The sequence below is a fragment of the Amphiura filiformis genome, chromosome 20 (genome assembly GCF_039555335.1).
Source record: "Amphiura filiformis chromosome 20, Afil_fr2py, whole genome shotgun sequence".
Classification (NCBI taxonomy): domain Eukaryota; kingdom Metazoa; phylum Echinodermata; class Ophiuroidea; order Amphilepidida; family Amphiuridae; genus Amphiura; species Amphiura filiformis.
In genome coordinates this window covers 15,975,931-15,991,971 of record NC_092647.1, presented here as the reverse complement: position 1 = coordinate 15,991,971, position 16,041 = coordinate 15,975,931, and the positions used below count along the sequence as shown (strand labels likewise).

The following is a 16,041-nucleotide window of genomic DNA, read 5'->3' as shown; positions in this document are numbered from 1 at the left end:
TTCCCATAGCGCCATTAGGCGAACCTTTACGGATTAAAATAATATTTTACGATATTCTATAAATCAACTTACCCGTTGGTATAGCGACAACTAACACCACCAAATGCCAAAGCCTCATGCTGGCGATGATGTTAAAATATATACTGTGAAAAATCTACCAGGAAGGCTCTTTTTCGCTTTCCTCCTGTATATAGTATCCTACAAGACTCCAACAAATCCTTGTCCGTAACAGAAATGGGAAACTATGATCGGGTAAGATCAAAAAGTCCCTGCATGCGACAGAACGGGAGTCCGAATCTTGTTTTTCCACCTCTATACACGGGGAAATGAATGACTATACATGTTTGGAGGCCTGTGTCGTGATTGTGAATTAAGATTTGCGAATTATTTATTTATCAGTGATTTAATTTGATATTTTAAAAAATGTACTTTGCTCTTGCTCTTTGGCTGTAGATTAGCTATACAAAGGTGTCGAATGTAAACACTGAACCTGTGTGTCGAGCGATATTACACGTTGCAAGTTTTGTAATAATAATAGATGCAGTGGTGAATCCTACACTTGGCAACCCAGGGGTATAACGCGGAAGTATCAAGGGGTAGTAATCCGGCACTGTTATCGTTGGCAGCTAAATTGTGTGATTAAATTCTAGAGCGTGTTCATAGTGGCTGTACACGGAAAGATTATACAGCAATAACAATTGGTTTCGCAGTATTTAGGCCTACACACAGTGGCGTAGCCAGTAAGGGGGAGGGGCGTGCCCGCTCATCATGGGCGTCAGTTCATGTAAGGCCGACGGTAAATGAAAGGCTTTTGTGAAAAATAATAGAAATTTGTTTCTTATGCAGTGGTAATAAAGAGTACATATAATGGTATGGGGGAGGCGCTAGCTAGGGTAAATGATTTGTGCTTTTCTGTTGCTAGCTCCTGTTATCCTTTTTATATCTTAAACTGTAGTGCGACTAAACATTATTCTTCAAGTTTGTACACTGGGTCGTATATGCCATGTTTTGAAAATTCAACAAACTTGAGCTGTTTTTGAGTAAAGGAAGGGGGCTAAAGTTTTGAAACTTGAGAAGTGCACCATATCAAAAGTAATTAAAGTACATATACCCTTCACCCATTCTACACACATTTAAGCAGCACACCATTATGCAATTAAATACAGATGCCCATTTATTAGTCACAGAACCAATGTACATAGATAAGCTTATTTATCAAATCACATCTGATTTTCTTTCCATCAAAATAATACAAACTTATAAATGAGCTAAACTACACCACAAACGTGTGTATAAAGTACTTACTCCATATTGTGGTTGTTTTCATACATTTTTGTCTTTTTTTATTACAAAAATAAATTTTGTATAAGAACTGTCAAATGTAAATCATTACATTTATGTAACTGTAAGAAAATTATCTGGTAAATTTATTGTGGAAAAAACAATGGCCTGATCAATTTTAAGAACAAATGAAAAGTGAGAATAAAAATGTAATCTTTTCTAATTTTTCCCCTCATTTGTGATCAAATAAATATGATCTCTTTTGGGGATTTTTTATAATCAGAGGTGTACAGGAGTATTAACCGGAGGCATGTTGCCACGGCTCAAAAATGCCAGGACAAAAGTAAATACGGTAAAGTATTATAATGGGATGAAATAGCTGTAATGGCCACAATTGCTCTCCCATTGTAGTATTAAATTTAGTCTTAAAATTGGAACTTTCATTGCTGGTGATATTGGACTTTGTATTGTATAAAACAATTATTAAACAATAAAACCAAACTGGGTCAACAATTTTAAATTTTAGTAAGCAAACAATATTTCCGTCGGTTCAGACGAATTGAAAATTTTGCTCTATGATACAAGTTTGCACTGATTAAAATCAACACAACAAAGTCATCCAAAATCTTTGAAAAATAGAGAATAACTTTTAAGATCAATGATTAAATGAGATTCAGTTTGTTTTAACCTTGTTATATGTTGAGAAAACAATGCAAGTATGCTATATCTATCTATCTACAGCTCATGTAGAATTTAGATGTTAACCGTCACTTTTTTCTATAATTGAATTTACTAAACACATTATTGAAACAAAAGTAGAGTCAAAACAAATAATGGCAGACAGTAATTATGCCACACTGGTTGGATCTCCTACAGTGGCACTGTCATTAACCTGTACTGATCCAGCGCCAGCATTATACAAAGCATTGTCAAATCCCACACTGCCAATATCAAGAGGGGATTTAGATTTGCCTGGTAAGCTTATTCCTCCACTGAAGATAAAGAAGATGATAGTACCAACCAACACCACACAGATTAAGATCCCTATGACAATGCCGACAATGGCGCCAGATGATAAGCCTGCAATAGATAATAGTGAAGTGTTGGCAGTTAAAATGAGAAAGAAATCATGGGGAAGTGAAATCATTGTGTTGTAACTTTTTTATTCAAGTTTATTACTCTGAAGCCCACCCTAAGGGTACATTTAAACAAATCAAATGGAGAATCTTAACCTAGGTAAGGGTTGTAACGATGGTCGTGTGTATGCATGTTTTTTTACCCCTGTGACCCTACGTGACCTTTGGCCCCACACGTTTCATGTGACATGTAGGGGCATGGTCAATGATGGTTGTGACCAAGTTATATGAATGCTAGAGCAAATGTAAAGGTCGACAGAAGATAAAAAGAAGAAGGAAGAATCTGTAAGAAAAAAAGACACGTCACGGCTGTGTAAAAGGTTCCAAAAAAGAACTCCTATTTGAGTCACAATCATACCATTAACCCAACATAAAATGTCTGTAACTTTATTATTATGATTACATCAATCACCCCCAGTCTTAGATTGGGGTGGGGGATATAGAGTCTATCTGTCATCCCCCGCGACTTATGGCCTTGCTTTTAACCTACTAGTTTGTTTTCCTGGGTCTATTGGTGTTCCTGGTGGTAGTGTTGTTGGAATTGCTTCTGTTGAGCCAGTCCAGCCTGGTGGATAGGTACGTGGAGGTTTGTGTGTTGTTGGCGGCAGAGTGCCAGGTGAAGGTTTGTCTGTCTCAAAGGGTGCTGGACATCAACAAAGAACATAAGATATGAGAAAGGTAAAACTTAATACACATGATACAGGGTTGCTAACAAGTGTGAACAAACATACACACTGCCCAATCGGGCAGACAATCAATTCAGCATAATTGTTTTGATGGCAACCGTCAGTAACGATTAATTATGCATTTTGGTTGATATTGCCCTTATAGCAATGAATTGTTGCACAGCAGCTGTATTATTGCAGAGGCATGTCCTGCAATTGGCTAATCCGGGGCTTGGAGTGCACATGGGAAGGGGCTTATTTTTCGCTACTAATCGCACTTTTGACAACACTTCTATATTTTTTCATTCATGTATTTTGGTTACTCAGATACCCGAGTTTTAGTAAGATTTTGTCCTCCAAAGAGTTGCCATTAGTCATTCCAGTCATATGACTGTGCACTAGTTAATTACTCCCATTAGTTATTGCAGTCATAACTATTGGTTGCACTCTAGTTGGTTACTCCATTAGTCATTGCAGTCATGACTATTTGTTACAGACTAGTTGGCTACTCTATTAGTCGTTACAGTCACGACTATTGGTTGCAGACTAGGTGGCTACTCCATTAGTCATTGCAATCATGACTATTTGTTGCAGACTAGTTGGCTACTCTATTAGTCGTTACAGTCACGACTCTTGGTTGCAGACTAGTTTGCTGCTCCATTAGTCATTGCAGTCATGACTATTGGTTGCAGACTAGTTGGTTACTCCATTAGTCATTTATTCACGACACTTGGTTGCAGACTAGTTGGTTACTCCATTAGTCGTTGCAGTCATGACTATCATGACAATTGGTTGCAGACTAGTTCATGACTATCATGACTATTGGTTGCAGACTAGTTGGTTACTCCATTAGTCATTACAGTCACGACTCTTGGTTGCAGACTTTTGGTTACTCCATTAGGCATTGCAGTCATGACTATTGGTTGCAGACTAGTTGGCTACTCTATTAGTCGTTGCAGTCATGACTATTGGTTGGAGACTAATTGGCTACTAAAAATTGAAGTTGTGCAATGTACTCTACGCATGGCCTTGTACACTTACCCCATACCAAATTTACTGCATATTTTCTTACTGTTTATGTCTAGATTTGTACATCTGGTCCCATCGTATCAGATACACATCAAATACATATGCTTGTGGAAAGGAATTTAAAAAAAAAAAACCTTTCGCGAATTACTAATTTTGGGGCCTCTTTTTGTGTTATACAATCTTTTTAATGTATCCCCCTCTATAAACAATACACAAAGTTCATTAGTACACTCTACAAAATTATAAAGTGACTTATCATTCATACCATCACTCAAAACCACGCTCAATTAAGAAGCTTTTTGACCAAAAGACCAGGGTTAAATATACTCCTATCTAGAATCAACAAGAATTTTAAAATCACCTTTTCCCCCAAGCATCTGCATTTTTGGAGAGTAATGGGATCCGAGTGTATAAAAGTATTTTGAGCAAAAGAATTAGCAAAGCAAACAACTTACATTTGTCTTTCTTGCAGACATAAGCCTGGTCATAGAGACAGTCAATATCATTCCAATATCCACTAGACCACATCTCTACACAATTTTCATGTTCACCGTTCCACTCCCACGTTGGCTCCCCTTCTGCCCAATTCACATAGTCTACCGCTGTATTATCATGCCACATAAAAGCACCTAAAATATGTGCAAATATAGAAAGATTGTCATATTATATAGAATTGTGGCGGATGGTATTGCTCTGAAGATTTGTTGTTGCTAGTGATCTTGTTGAGACCCCTCCGATGACATCACAGATGTAGATGACGTAAAGGACTTCCCTCGTAGGGTCTTGGAAGCTATCCATATCAGAGCTAAAAGACCCAGACTAAACCGTGACAAAGGGTTAGACTGACATTGACCCAGTTGGGGACAACCTACTGACCTCCGGAACCTAGGGGTGCCACAACATCTTCCTCTTCGACATATTTGGTTGAGATAATATAATTGACTTTTCTTTCATTTTATTTGGCCTTAAAATCGATAGAAATGCTTTCTGACATTATTTTTTCCTTTTGTAACTAGATTAACAAAATAAGTAATCATGTGATTGGTTTAAGCCAATAAAAGTGATTATTATTTATATCAGCCTTCCGAGTGGTACAAAATCCATGTATCGTAGAGTTTCTTCAAAGTACCCGGATGACTGCAATCTTACAAAAATATTGTATGTGCAGAAGATGTGCGTGCTTAGTCAAAGTTAATTTATTTTTACCAAGTCAGTCAAATAAAAATCTTAATAATGATATTATTGAATGGCTTATTATTGTGTGATACAAAAATATATTGCATTTAATACAAAAATATATTGCACTCAATACAAAAACATATTGCACTCAATACAAAAATATATTCTTATATCAAAGCCATTCAATATTATATAATTATTGTGGTTCTTGTATTAGGGGATGACATCTCTTCCAGACATCTCTTCCATGCAACAATTATGAAAATAATAATATCAAGTAGCTCTACATTCCTACAAATACACACAAATTACACTAGTTCCAAATAAGGTCTAAAGTGAAACCTGTGTAAAAAATGTGCAAATAATCAGTTATGAACAAGAAAGAATGACATTAATGTTAAAAAATACTGTATATTATGGCTTTAATTATTAAAGCTTACCATTATCATCACGATGCAATCCTATCCACAAATCTCTCCATCCATCCTTAGCTAGATTCTTAATAAACTCATTATCTTGTCTGCTATGTACCGATGCAACTGTAGCTCCATACTTCTCACATTGGTACTCAGCTTCAGGCCATGATTTCATATCTGCACTTAGACTATAGCAAAAGCTGCCGTAGGCTGACCAACCATCGTCACATGTTCCAGGGGCAATAGGTGGATCGGTAGGTCTGGGTGCTGAAATATATGTATTGGATTGAGCTCAGTATGCATAGCAAAATATTAAAAAAATGATAAAGCTATTTTTCAAGTGTGGCAAACCTACTTGTACAAAATATATTGGTCTGTTGTGATATAATCAAGCAAGCAAGTTTGTAACTGCTTTCGTGTTCTCTTATTAAAGTAGTGTACAATCATTCATATTTTACAAACAATAATTGATTCAATATTTTACTGACGTCTTGTAAAAACTGTAACAATTGAATTTGTAGAATACATTACAATCAAAATTAAGTATGACCAATATTAAAAACATTGTGTATCACAGAGTAAATGTATGACACAATTGTACAATGTGCCACTATTGATACACTTTTTAAGTGTATCACATAGTGGCGTAATATGCTTACTATTACTTAAAACTATCATAAATGCACCACTATTAATACAGCTATTGTATTGGGGGGAATCTGTTTCACAAAATGCCACATTACCAAAAAAACTAACAGTTCAAATTTACATAGAACTGGAAGGTGCTTTGAACACTTAAGAACAGTTTGAAATTAGTGCAAAAACACATAATATAACCCTATCAGCATTTGTTCAAACTTATTTTTTTCCAAAATTTATTTCACAGTTTTTCTCATGATATACACTATATGATGAATCTGACGAAATGTCTCGTTGCTTTGGATGTTCATAACTCATTACACCAATCAACCTCATTAATGATCAACAGACTGATACACGCATTTGCAATATAGGCACTGGAATTAAATTACAGTTTAAACCAAGTGAAAACTAATATTCTGTGAACAAGAAATAAAAATCTACTTTTTATGGAAATATTACAATATTGCTTTTAATTACAAACATGAATTTGTCACTTACCAGTGGAATATTTGCAGAGAGGCATAAGTTTCCTGCTGCAGTCTGTGTCATCCCAAGACCCGTCAAATTCCACAGCCACACAGCCCTCTCCTGGACCTTTACTTGGTTCACTTTGACCCCAGTTTGTATACCATACAGGCCAACCATCCACCCAACTGTACTCCCCTGCAACCTGCAAGGTCAAAACAAAAGAATTTGTATTTCGCACCAATTACTGATATAAAATTGGATCCATTGAGCCCATATTTATTGGCAGAGTTATGAGTTAAAAATATTGGGCAAGACAAAGTCGAATCGAGCCCAATATTTTAAATCTCATAGCGAGACCAATAAGATATTTGGCCTACATCCTGAACTTGGAAACAATTTTGTAATTACGTGTGTTTTGGAGCCCTGATGGGGGAAATTGCTTCACTGACAAAAATGTTAGCTATTTGACTGCTTATGTGTAAATATTGCAAATAATCATGCAATCCAGTCATTAATCAAGCTTACCTTATCATCCACCAATCCAATCCACAGTGGATTATCTCCCATGATGTGTAGTCGAGTTTCCACAAAAGCTTGTTCATAACTATCTATAATACTAGCCAAATCTGTGCCATCCGACTTACATGCACTCTGTGCATCTTGGAAAGACATTCCTGACGACTGTGATGTAATGACTCGGAAGCAACTGTCATAGTACTGGACATAGTTTGTCTTTGTGCAGCTGTTGGGAAGATCACCTGGATCAGGTAGACTTGGATCTGTATGAGGCAATGGAAATTATGTAGAGACTGACAATTGCAATATTGCAGCCAACATCAGAGACTTGATTTGAGATTTGGGATGAACAGACTTACACATTGAACATTTGTACAATATATTTATACAAAATGGGTGAATAGGGTATAGCATGCAATGGGATCAAGTTGGTCTTATACATTATATTGTTTTCTGTTCCTTAATTTGCTTACATTTCAATTTCAAAATTTCTGACTTTGGTGTGGATTGATCAGATTATGTCTTATTTAGGTTTTACAATATCTTGGATATTCACACAGCGGCGCCTTTTCATCACTTAGCAAGCTTGTTCAGGCTATCTTCCATCTTTGGACCATGATCAAAATGAGTACAACACAAATCCAATGGCCTGCACACACTTGTGCAATTCAAAGCATGTACCAGTATACAGAAATTAAATTACCAGTAACTACATCAGGATTTATAGGGTTAGGATTAGGATTAGCTTACACAAAATAATTACATGAATGATTGATCAAAATTTGGAGGAACTTGTGAATAGTGGTTGTTTACAGTTTCTTTTAAGAAAAGTGTGTCTAAAAGTTTTTCAAGAAGTATGCATTTCCATGTCACATGCACTGAAAGATACAGAGCAAGACACAGCTACAGTGCCAAGAAACAAGAGTGAGAAATGTAGCATGAGTCATCAGTTTGGGGTGGGGGGCACCAAGCCTGTTTGAGGTGAAAACAATTTTTTTCGACACATGCCTCCTGTGAGTCCTGTCCCCCTATGATGCTATGCCACGGGCATTACTTTTATTTGTTCCTACCTGGGTTCCTCTGACAAACAAATCCATTCAATTTCCCACATGCATTGTCATTCCATTCACCAACATCATCTTTGTTGTTTAACATTTCTACACAGTCTTCCTGCAAAAAATAACATGATTTCATAATGAGGCTGAATGGACACTCTTCTGTTACATTCTGATACACCATGGCCACTGGGGTGGCCACTTTACCAACCGTGGAAGGCTGAACACTTGCCTTTGAAGATTACAAAAAGCCTAAAAATGCACTTAACAGTGTATCCTCTATAGGGTCAGTCTATGGTTCAATAGGTCCACTGTTTGGTTATTAAATTTGGGTCCACGTTTCCCCAGTGCTGTTTTGGTCCATGGTTGACACATACCCAGGAAACAACGTTTTACAGAAAACATTTATATGTCGGGATATATAAAGGGTATAAAACATTTTAATAACATTCAAAATTCATTTTGAAAAATTGCTGCAAAATATTCTAAACAGAATGTTATTTAAGTGTTGACAAAATATTTTGCAAAAATGTTTGCCCAAAATATCTTACAATAACGTCTTAGAAACGTTTTCATGACCTTTGTATAACCTGACATTTAAATGTTACGTTTTGAATAAATGTTTAAGAGCATTTTTGTGTTTCCTGGGTATTTCCAGTAAAGGGGTGTATTGATGAGGTCTGTGATGTCAACCAGAGAAACACTTAAATCACACTGTAGCTGCATGTAGTGTGTGTGTTTCAAATGCACACTTACTTCACCACCTGCTTCGTTAGGTTCTCCATTATTCCAGTTGGTGAAATCTACAGCTGTGCCATCAGCCCATCGAAACTGACCAGTAGTGGTAACATCACTGAGTCCAATCCACATACGGTATGTGACAGTCTTTAGCTGGGTGGTCAAGAAAGCTATAAGAACAGATTCATTAATATACACACTTCATAAAATATATACACACTTCCATAGAATAACATAATTATATATATAGACTAGGAGCCCAGACAATTTATTCAGCTCAGAAGAGACAAAAGGTTTGACGGTCTGATTATGTTAGTATAGGCCCAAGATTCAATATTCCATATTGCTGCCGGGTCACAGCCTGTACGTTCAGCCTGGGGGTCACAAAATAGGGGCCAAAAAATGCATTTATTCAGCTCAAGAGAGACATGGACAAAACTTGTTGGATAACACTCCCAGGAGGATACTTTTCATGCCTATAGCAATGACAGCAATTTTGGCCTGTACGGGGGCCCAGACAGTAGCCCCAAAGGGACCCGCCCATATGGTGTTATTCAGCTGAAGAGAGACAAGGATGAATCTTTTTGTATTGGAACTATTACACATTGGGGTGCACAAAAATACCAATGACAGCAACTTTTTCCAGACAGTAGCCTCAAAGGGCCCAATGTCCAATAACTGATTTATTCAGCTGAAGAGAGACATGGATGAATCTTTTTGCATTGGAACTATTACCCATTGGGGTTTACGAAAATACCAATGACAGCAACTTTTTCCTGTACGGGGGCCCAGACAGTAGCCTAAAAGGGCCCGATGCCCCATAACAGGTTATTCAGATGAAGGAAGACATGCGTAAATCTTTTAGCATTGGAACTATTACACATTGGGTTGCACAAAAATACCAATGACAGCAACTTTTTCCTGTACGGGGCCCAGACAGTAGCTTCAAAGGGCCCGATGCCCCATAACTGATTATTCAGCTGAAGAGACACGTGGATGAATCTTTTTGAATGGGAACTATTACCCATTGTGGATTACAAAAATACAGGCAGTAGCCTCAATGGGCCCAATATCCCATAACTTGTTATTCAGCTGAAGAGACATGTGGGTGGATATTTTTGAATTGAAACTATTACCCATTGGGGTTTGCAAAAATACAAATGCCGGCAACTTTTCCCTGTACGGGAGCCCAGACAGTATAGTAACCTCAAAGGGCCTGATATCCCATAAATTTTAGCACCCTGTCTGGAAAGTTCATCAGAGTTTATATACCAGTGCTGCAGAATGGGCGTCAAGTCTACACTACATCAAAAGTCAGAGCTGAAACATTTTGCCAGACCTTTGCCGCTAAATGTTAGCTTCCCCGCACAGGAAAATCTGCTCCTGAAGTGAATTTCAGCATTCTTTTTATTTATTTATTTATTTATTTATAACATTTGGCACAAGGCCAGGCAGATCCAATATTGATTACACAATAAATTGAAGGATTGCCCTTACATTAAAATCAAAACATTACTAGAAAATACATAATTATAATCAATACAGAATAAAGTAAAAACAAAAAATAAATTATGTGATCTGGTTAGAGGAGTTGGGACTGAATGGCCAATTTGAAGGCATTGAGGGAAGAAGCATTGACAATAGCCTCAGGGAGATAATTCCAGATGGAGGAGGGAAACGGATAAAATGATCTCTGGGACAATGAAAGCCGGCGGAAAGGAACTTGAACAGCGCGGGAATTGAAGTTTCTTAGACCGGGTCTGGGATGAGGCTGGAAAGGGTCGGGAGAGGAACAAAGATTGGCAAAGATTTTAAATAAGTGACACAGAGAGGCAACATCACGATGCTTACTAAGAAGAGGTAGGTCGGAATCCAAGAGAAGGTCCTCATGGGAGAGGTTCCAAGACTGAAGAATGACACGACAGGCGAATCTTTGAGTAGACTCAAGACGGTTGGTAAGGGTTATGTTCAGAGGATGCCAAGTAGTACAGCCATACTCCAGAATGGGGCGAAAAAAGGCCAAGTACAAAGAACGACGGATGCTGAAGGGGGCTGATTGGAAAGATCTCTGAATGAAGCCGATGATTTTGCGAACTTTTTGCATATGTGATCGATGTGAAGATTCCAAGAAAGCTTGTCAGACAGCCAGACACCAAGAAATTTTGCAGAAGACACACGTTCAATAGGCAGGCTGTTAAGAGTGAGATTGAGATCCGGAAAAGGGTCCTTCTTAGTGGAGATGACCATGGCTTTTGTTTTGTGAGAATTGACAGAAAGGTGATTAAGGGAGAACCAAGAATGAATGGTATCAATGTCGGATTGGAAATCAACCAAGTCATCAGCAGCAGAGATAGGCTTGAAGAGAGTAGTATCATCCGCATAAAGAACAAGAGAACTGTTTAAAGAAAAGGAAGAAAGACACAAGTCATGCTCAAAGGAAAAGATAGCCTTCAAGGTCAAAGATTTTCGGAAGCTTCTTAGGAATCTACAACCAGATAAAGCTACTGGTCCTGATGAAATCATTGCAAGCGTCCTGAAGGAATACAGGAATACTGGCAAGACCACTCAGTCTGCTGTTTGAGCTTTGCTTCTCCAAGGAAGTTTTTCAAAGCCAATGGAAGACTGCATTTTTCATCTCTATTTACAAGAGATGCGAAGTCTAATTCATCTATGTACCGCCCCATCTCTCTGCTCTGCACCATCAGCAAGATCATGGAGGCTGTTGTACAGAACTTCAAAAGTACCTCCTTGGAAACCAACTGATATCAGATAGACAGTTTGGATTTAGGCCATACCACAATATAACTGATATCTTTACCATTCTGACCCAAGAGTGGTCCAACTCCCTGGACTTGGACGACCTGCGTCTGACTGCCCTGGATATCAAAGAAGCCATTCAATAATGTCTGTCATGACTTTGCACTCATGGCAAGGAGTATCCGGCAAGCTGCTCATCTGGATTAGTAGCTACCTGACATATCATTCCATCAAAGTCTGTATCTGGCCATCCTCCATTAGGGGTCAATATTGAACCCACCATTGTTCTGTCTTCATTGATGAACCGGGTGATGAGTGTGAAACCCAATTCTACCTCTACGTACATGATTCCACCTTGTTTTGTAAGATTACATCTAGAGACAACCCTGCTAGCCTGAACGGAGACTTGGAGAAAATGAGGATCTGGGCAGATAAGCATGACAGACGGATGGTGACCTTCGAGACATCGAAACGTAAGGCAATGGCAATATCAAGAAAGAGAAATCTAACCAAGATATATATTCTGTTTGGTACCACCAAACTGGCTGAGAAGGAAGAGCTGGAGATCCCGGGACTCACAGTCGACAGCAAGCTGACCTGAACAAAGCATATTTCTAACGTCTCATACAGAGCAGGACAGGAGTTGGGCGCTCTGAGGAGAGTTGCAAATAAACTTGATGTCAGAGACAGAGCAACTGTTTACAAGGCTAAAGTTTGCCGTGTGATGGAATATACCTCACTGTCTAAGATGAGGGCCAGCACACCCACTCTAGGATTACTATACTCTATCCAGAGGTTGGACCTTCGAATCATAGAAGCAAGCAAGTACAGAGCTGAACATCACATCTCTCCATCAAAAATGTCAAGTGACTGCAGCAACAGTCCTCTATAAAATGCACACCAGCTTGTTCCCACCAGATCTGAAGGCACAGCCACTAAAGTCATTTGTAGTCAGAAGGGCTACCCGCTCAAGCCTGTCCATGCCTTGCCATGCTCTCACAGTACCAGTTTCTAGAACCATACCTACTGGCAAGACCTTCATCCACACTTCAGTTCATGTTTGGAATAGCCTACCAGATGGGGTAGTCTGAGAGCAGCGTGCATAAGCATCTTATTTCACATGTCTGATGCTTTACCCTTCACTCTTGTTGTTCCTAAGCTACTGTGAACCAATGATTGGCACATGTAGTTTTCTTTTATATAGTGCCTATATAATCGAGTGCCTATATAAGTTCTTGAATGTGTCACTCCTCATGGGCTATTGTTCACTTTATCATTGGTATTTTTGTGCACCCCAATGTGTAATAGTTCCAATGCACAAATATTTATGCATGTCTTCCTTCAGCTGAATAACCTGTTATGGGGCATCGGGGTCTTTGAGGCTACTGTCTGGGCCCCTGTACAGGAAAAAATTGCTGTCATTGGTATTTTTGTGCACTCCTTCCAATGCAAAAATATTTATGCATGCCTCTCTTCAGCTGAATAAATCAGTTATGGGACATTGGGCCCTTTGAGGCTACTGTCTAGGCCCCCGTACAGGAAAAAGTTGCTGTCATTGATATTTTTGTAAACCCCAATGGGTAATAATTCCAATGCAAAAAGATTCATCCATGTCTCTCTTCAGCTGAATAAATCAGTTATGGGACATTGGGCCCTTTGAGGCTACTGTCTGGGCCCCTGTACAGGAAAAAAGTTGCTGTCATTGGTATTTTTGTGCACCCCAATGTGTAATAGTTCCAATGCAAAAAGATTCATCCTTGTCTCTCTTCAGCTGAATAACACCATATGGGCGGGGCCCTTTGGGGCTACTGTCTGGGCCCCCGTACAGGGCAAAATTGCTGTCATTGCTATAGGCATGAAAAGTATCCTCCTGGGAGTGATATCCAACAAGTTTTGTCCATGTCTCTCTTGAGCTGAATAAATGCATTTTTTGGCCCCCTATTTTGTGACCCCCAGGCTGAACGTACAGGCTGTGACCCGGCAGCAATATGGCATATTGAATCTTGGGCCTGTACTAACATAATCAGACCATCAAACCTTTTGTCTCTTCTGAGCTGAATAAATTGTCTGGGCTCCTAGTCTAATAGCACCTTTTACGTAGGGCACAAGAGGCTGCAGAGAAATAACCAACAAATGCTACGATTCTCATATTTCTAAATTGCTTAAACAAACAAACATACTTACATTGCACTTGTTGACTATGTAGAGTAGCTAGTTGCATTCCCAATGACTCGCATTGTGTTCTTGCATCATGCCAGCCAACACGATCTGCTGTATCCTCCCCAAAGAACTGGTAACAACGATTGTCAAATTTGAAGGCTCCTGTAGGACAGTTACCTACAGGAGTCGGAGTAGGGGGATAGGTGATAGGGGCAATGTTACCATTAGCTTTCTTGCATATAAATGGAATCTTGTCTCCACAGTTCAGGTCATTCCATGAGCCTGGTTCTGATGTTGCTGAAAGTCAAAAGTCAAATTAAATATTTACACTAGGTTGGTAACTTTTTTCTCCCAAATGTTTTTGATTCTAGTTTCTTTCTTTCACTCTTTTCCCCTCCTTTTCACTCTCACATTATTAATGTTTTCCTAGGACTATACAAGTGTGATTAGAGGGGTGTTGTGATTCTACTAGTCTCTATTTTACTAAGCTGTTAAAAGTACATAATTTTCATTATAGTTAGGCATGAACAACACCTCCAAAAAGCCATATTGGTTCCAGAAATAAGACCCCGACATCTAACCCAAAATATAACGTGCATGCCCAGTCTCCTAGTCTACCCACATATAACCATCGCAACCAGGATCAGCTCCCTGAGTAACGTATTAGTATAAACCGAGACAATAAAGCATCTAGTTCCTTGTCCAGGGGAATTTTCAAGTTAGTGCAATTATTTTCACAAGAACAATTTCCAACCACACCAGGGCTTGAACTTGGGACCTCTCGCACTGACTCTGATGCCCTACCAACTGCACTAACTTGACTGACGTGTCATAGTTATCATCAATTGAACACATAGCTTACTATAGACATAGAATTCTGCACACTCTTCTTCTCCATTAAAATCATTTGGTTCCCCTGGTGACCAGTTGATGTAGTCTAGAGGTGTTCCATCAGACCATCTAAAACAATACAAGGGCGTAAAGATATCAAATACATTATGTAAGATCACCCTTAGGTGACAAAAAAACCTGTTTTAAGGGGTCTGACTGCCCCAGAATTTGTAATTTGGAGATATTTTTAAAATTAACTAAAATCATCACCTTCCCCACATCTTATCATGACAAAGTAAATATCTGTATATTTCATTCAATGCATAGAATTAAAATCCTTCTAAGAACTGATGAGTCAATACTCGGTATTTGTCTTTTTTTGTCTAAAAGTAGGGAAAACATATTTACACAAGGTAAATTGGTGACTTTATTTCTCTCAAATGTTGTCGATTGATTCATCCACTCCTCTTCTCAAATCTCCTGTCCCCTCACATTCCCTCCTCTATATTTATCTTTTTTCTTTTAAATATCTGTTTATCTATTTAAGGAAGTTACATGGAAATAGAATATGGTACTAGCTTCTTTGAATTAAGTTTCAGTTTTGTCTACTTACGAATATTTCCCATTTGCAGCATATGTCCTTAGCCCAATCCAATGAGAATGGTAGTCATACTTTCTTAAAGTCTGCAAACAAAAGCAGAGTATAAAAGTTTTCAAGAAATGTGCATTCTGAAATAGAAGTTTGGGTAACTTTAAAGTATTGTGATGTAAAAAGATTCAACTTTCATAGATATGTAGACAAATTATCAACAGTAGCTGATTGCAAATCTTTTCTAATTCAAACAATGTGTGCAGTAAACAATCACACATTGGCAACAGTACGTTAGAGCACATATTGAGGTACAGTGTTGGTTGCCCTTACTTGACGTTTGAGACGAAAATACCTATCGTCTCAGCTTGACGGTATTGAATGCATATCGTCACTGACAGGCCACTTGCACAAAATCTGGTTTCAGTCATATTTGAAGACCTGAGCGCAAGAAGACCGTAAGTCCACTTGGCCCCTTAACATGTATACACTAAAGTTGCGTATAGTTTCGTATAGTTTGGTAATGTTTTATACATATTCAGGGGCCAAAAAAAATCTTTCACAACCTTTCATGATGTT

General features: G+C 38.4%; 1 protein-coding gene across 1 annotated transcript; it reads right to left on the bottom strand.

The window, feature by feature from the left end:
• Positions 1-2,051: 2,051 nt before the first annotated feature.
• LOC140142153 (macrophage mannose receptor 1-like) lies at positions 2,052-15,893 on the bottom strand. The gene is made up of 11 exons (XM_072164119.1): positions 15,796-15,893; positions 14,905-15,002; positions 14,067-14,339; positions 9,144-9,295; positions 8,403-8,502; positions 7,342-7,595; positions 6,847-7,018; positions 5,731-5,973; positions 4,567-4,740; positions 2,908-3,060; positions 2,052-2,361 (listed from the first exon to the last, which is right to left on the bottom strand). The coding sequence occupies exons 1-11, from the start codon at positions 15,891-15,893 to the stop codon at positions 2,129-2,131; spliced, it is 1,950 nt and encodes a 649-aa protein (XP_072020220.1). The 3' UTR covers positions 2,052-2,128.
• Between the last annotated feature and the right edge of the window lie 148 nt (positions 15,894-16,041).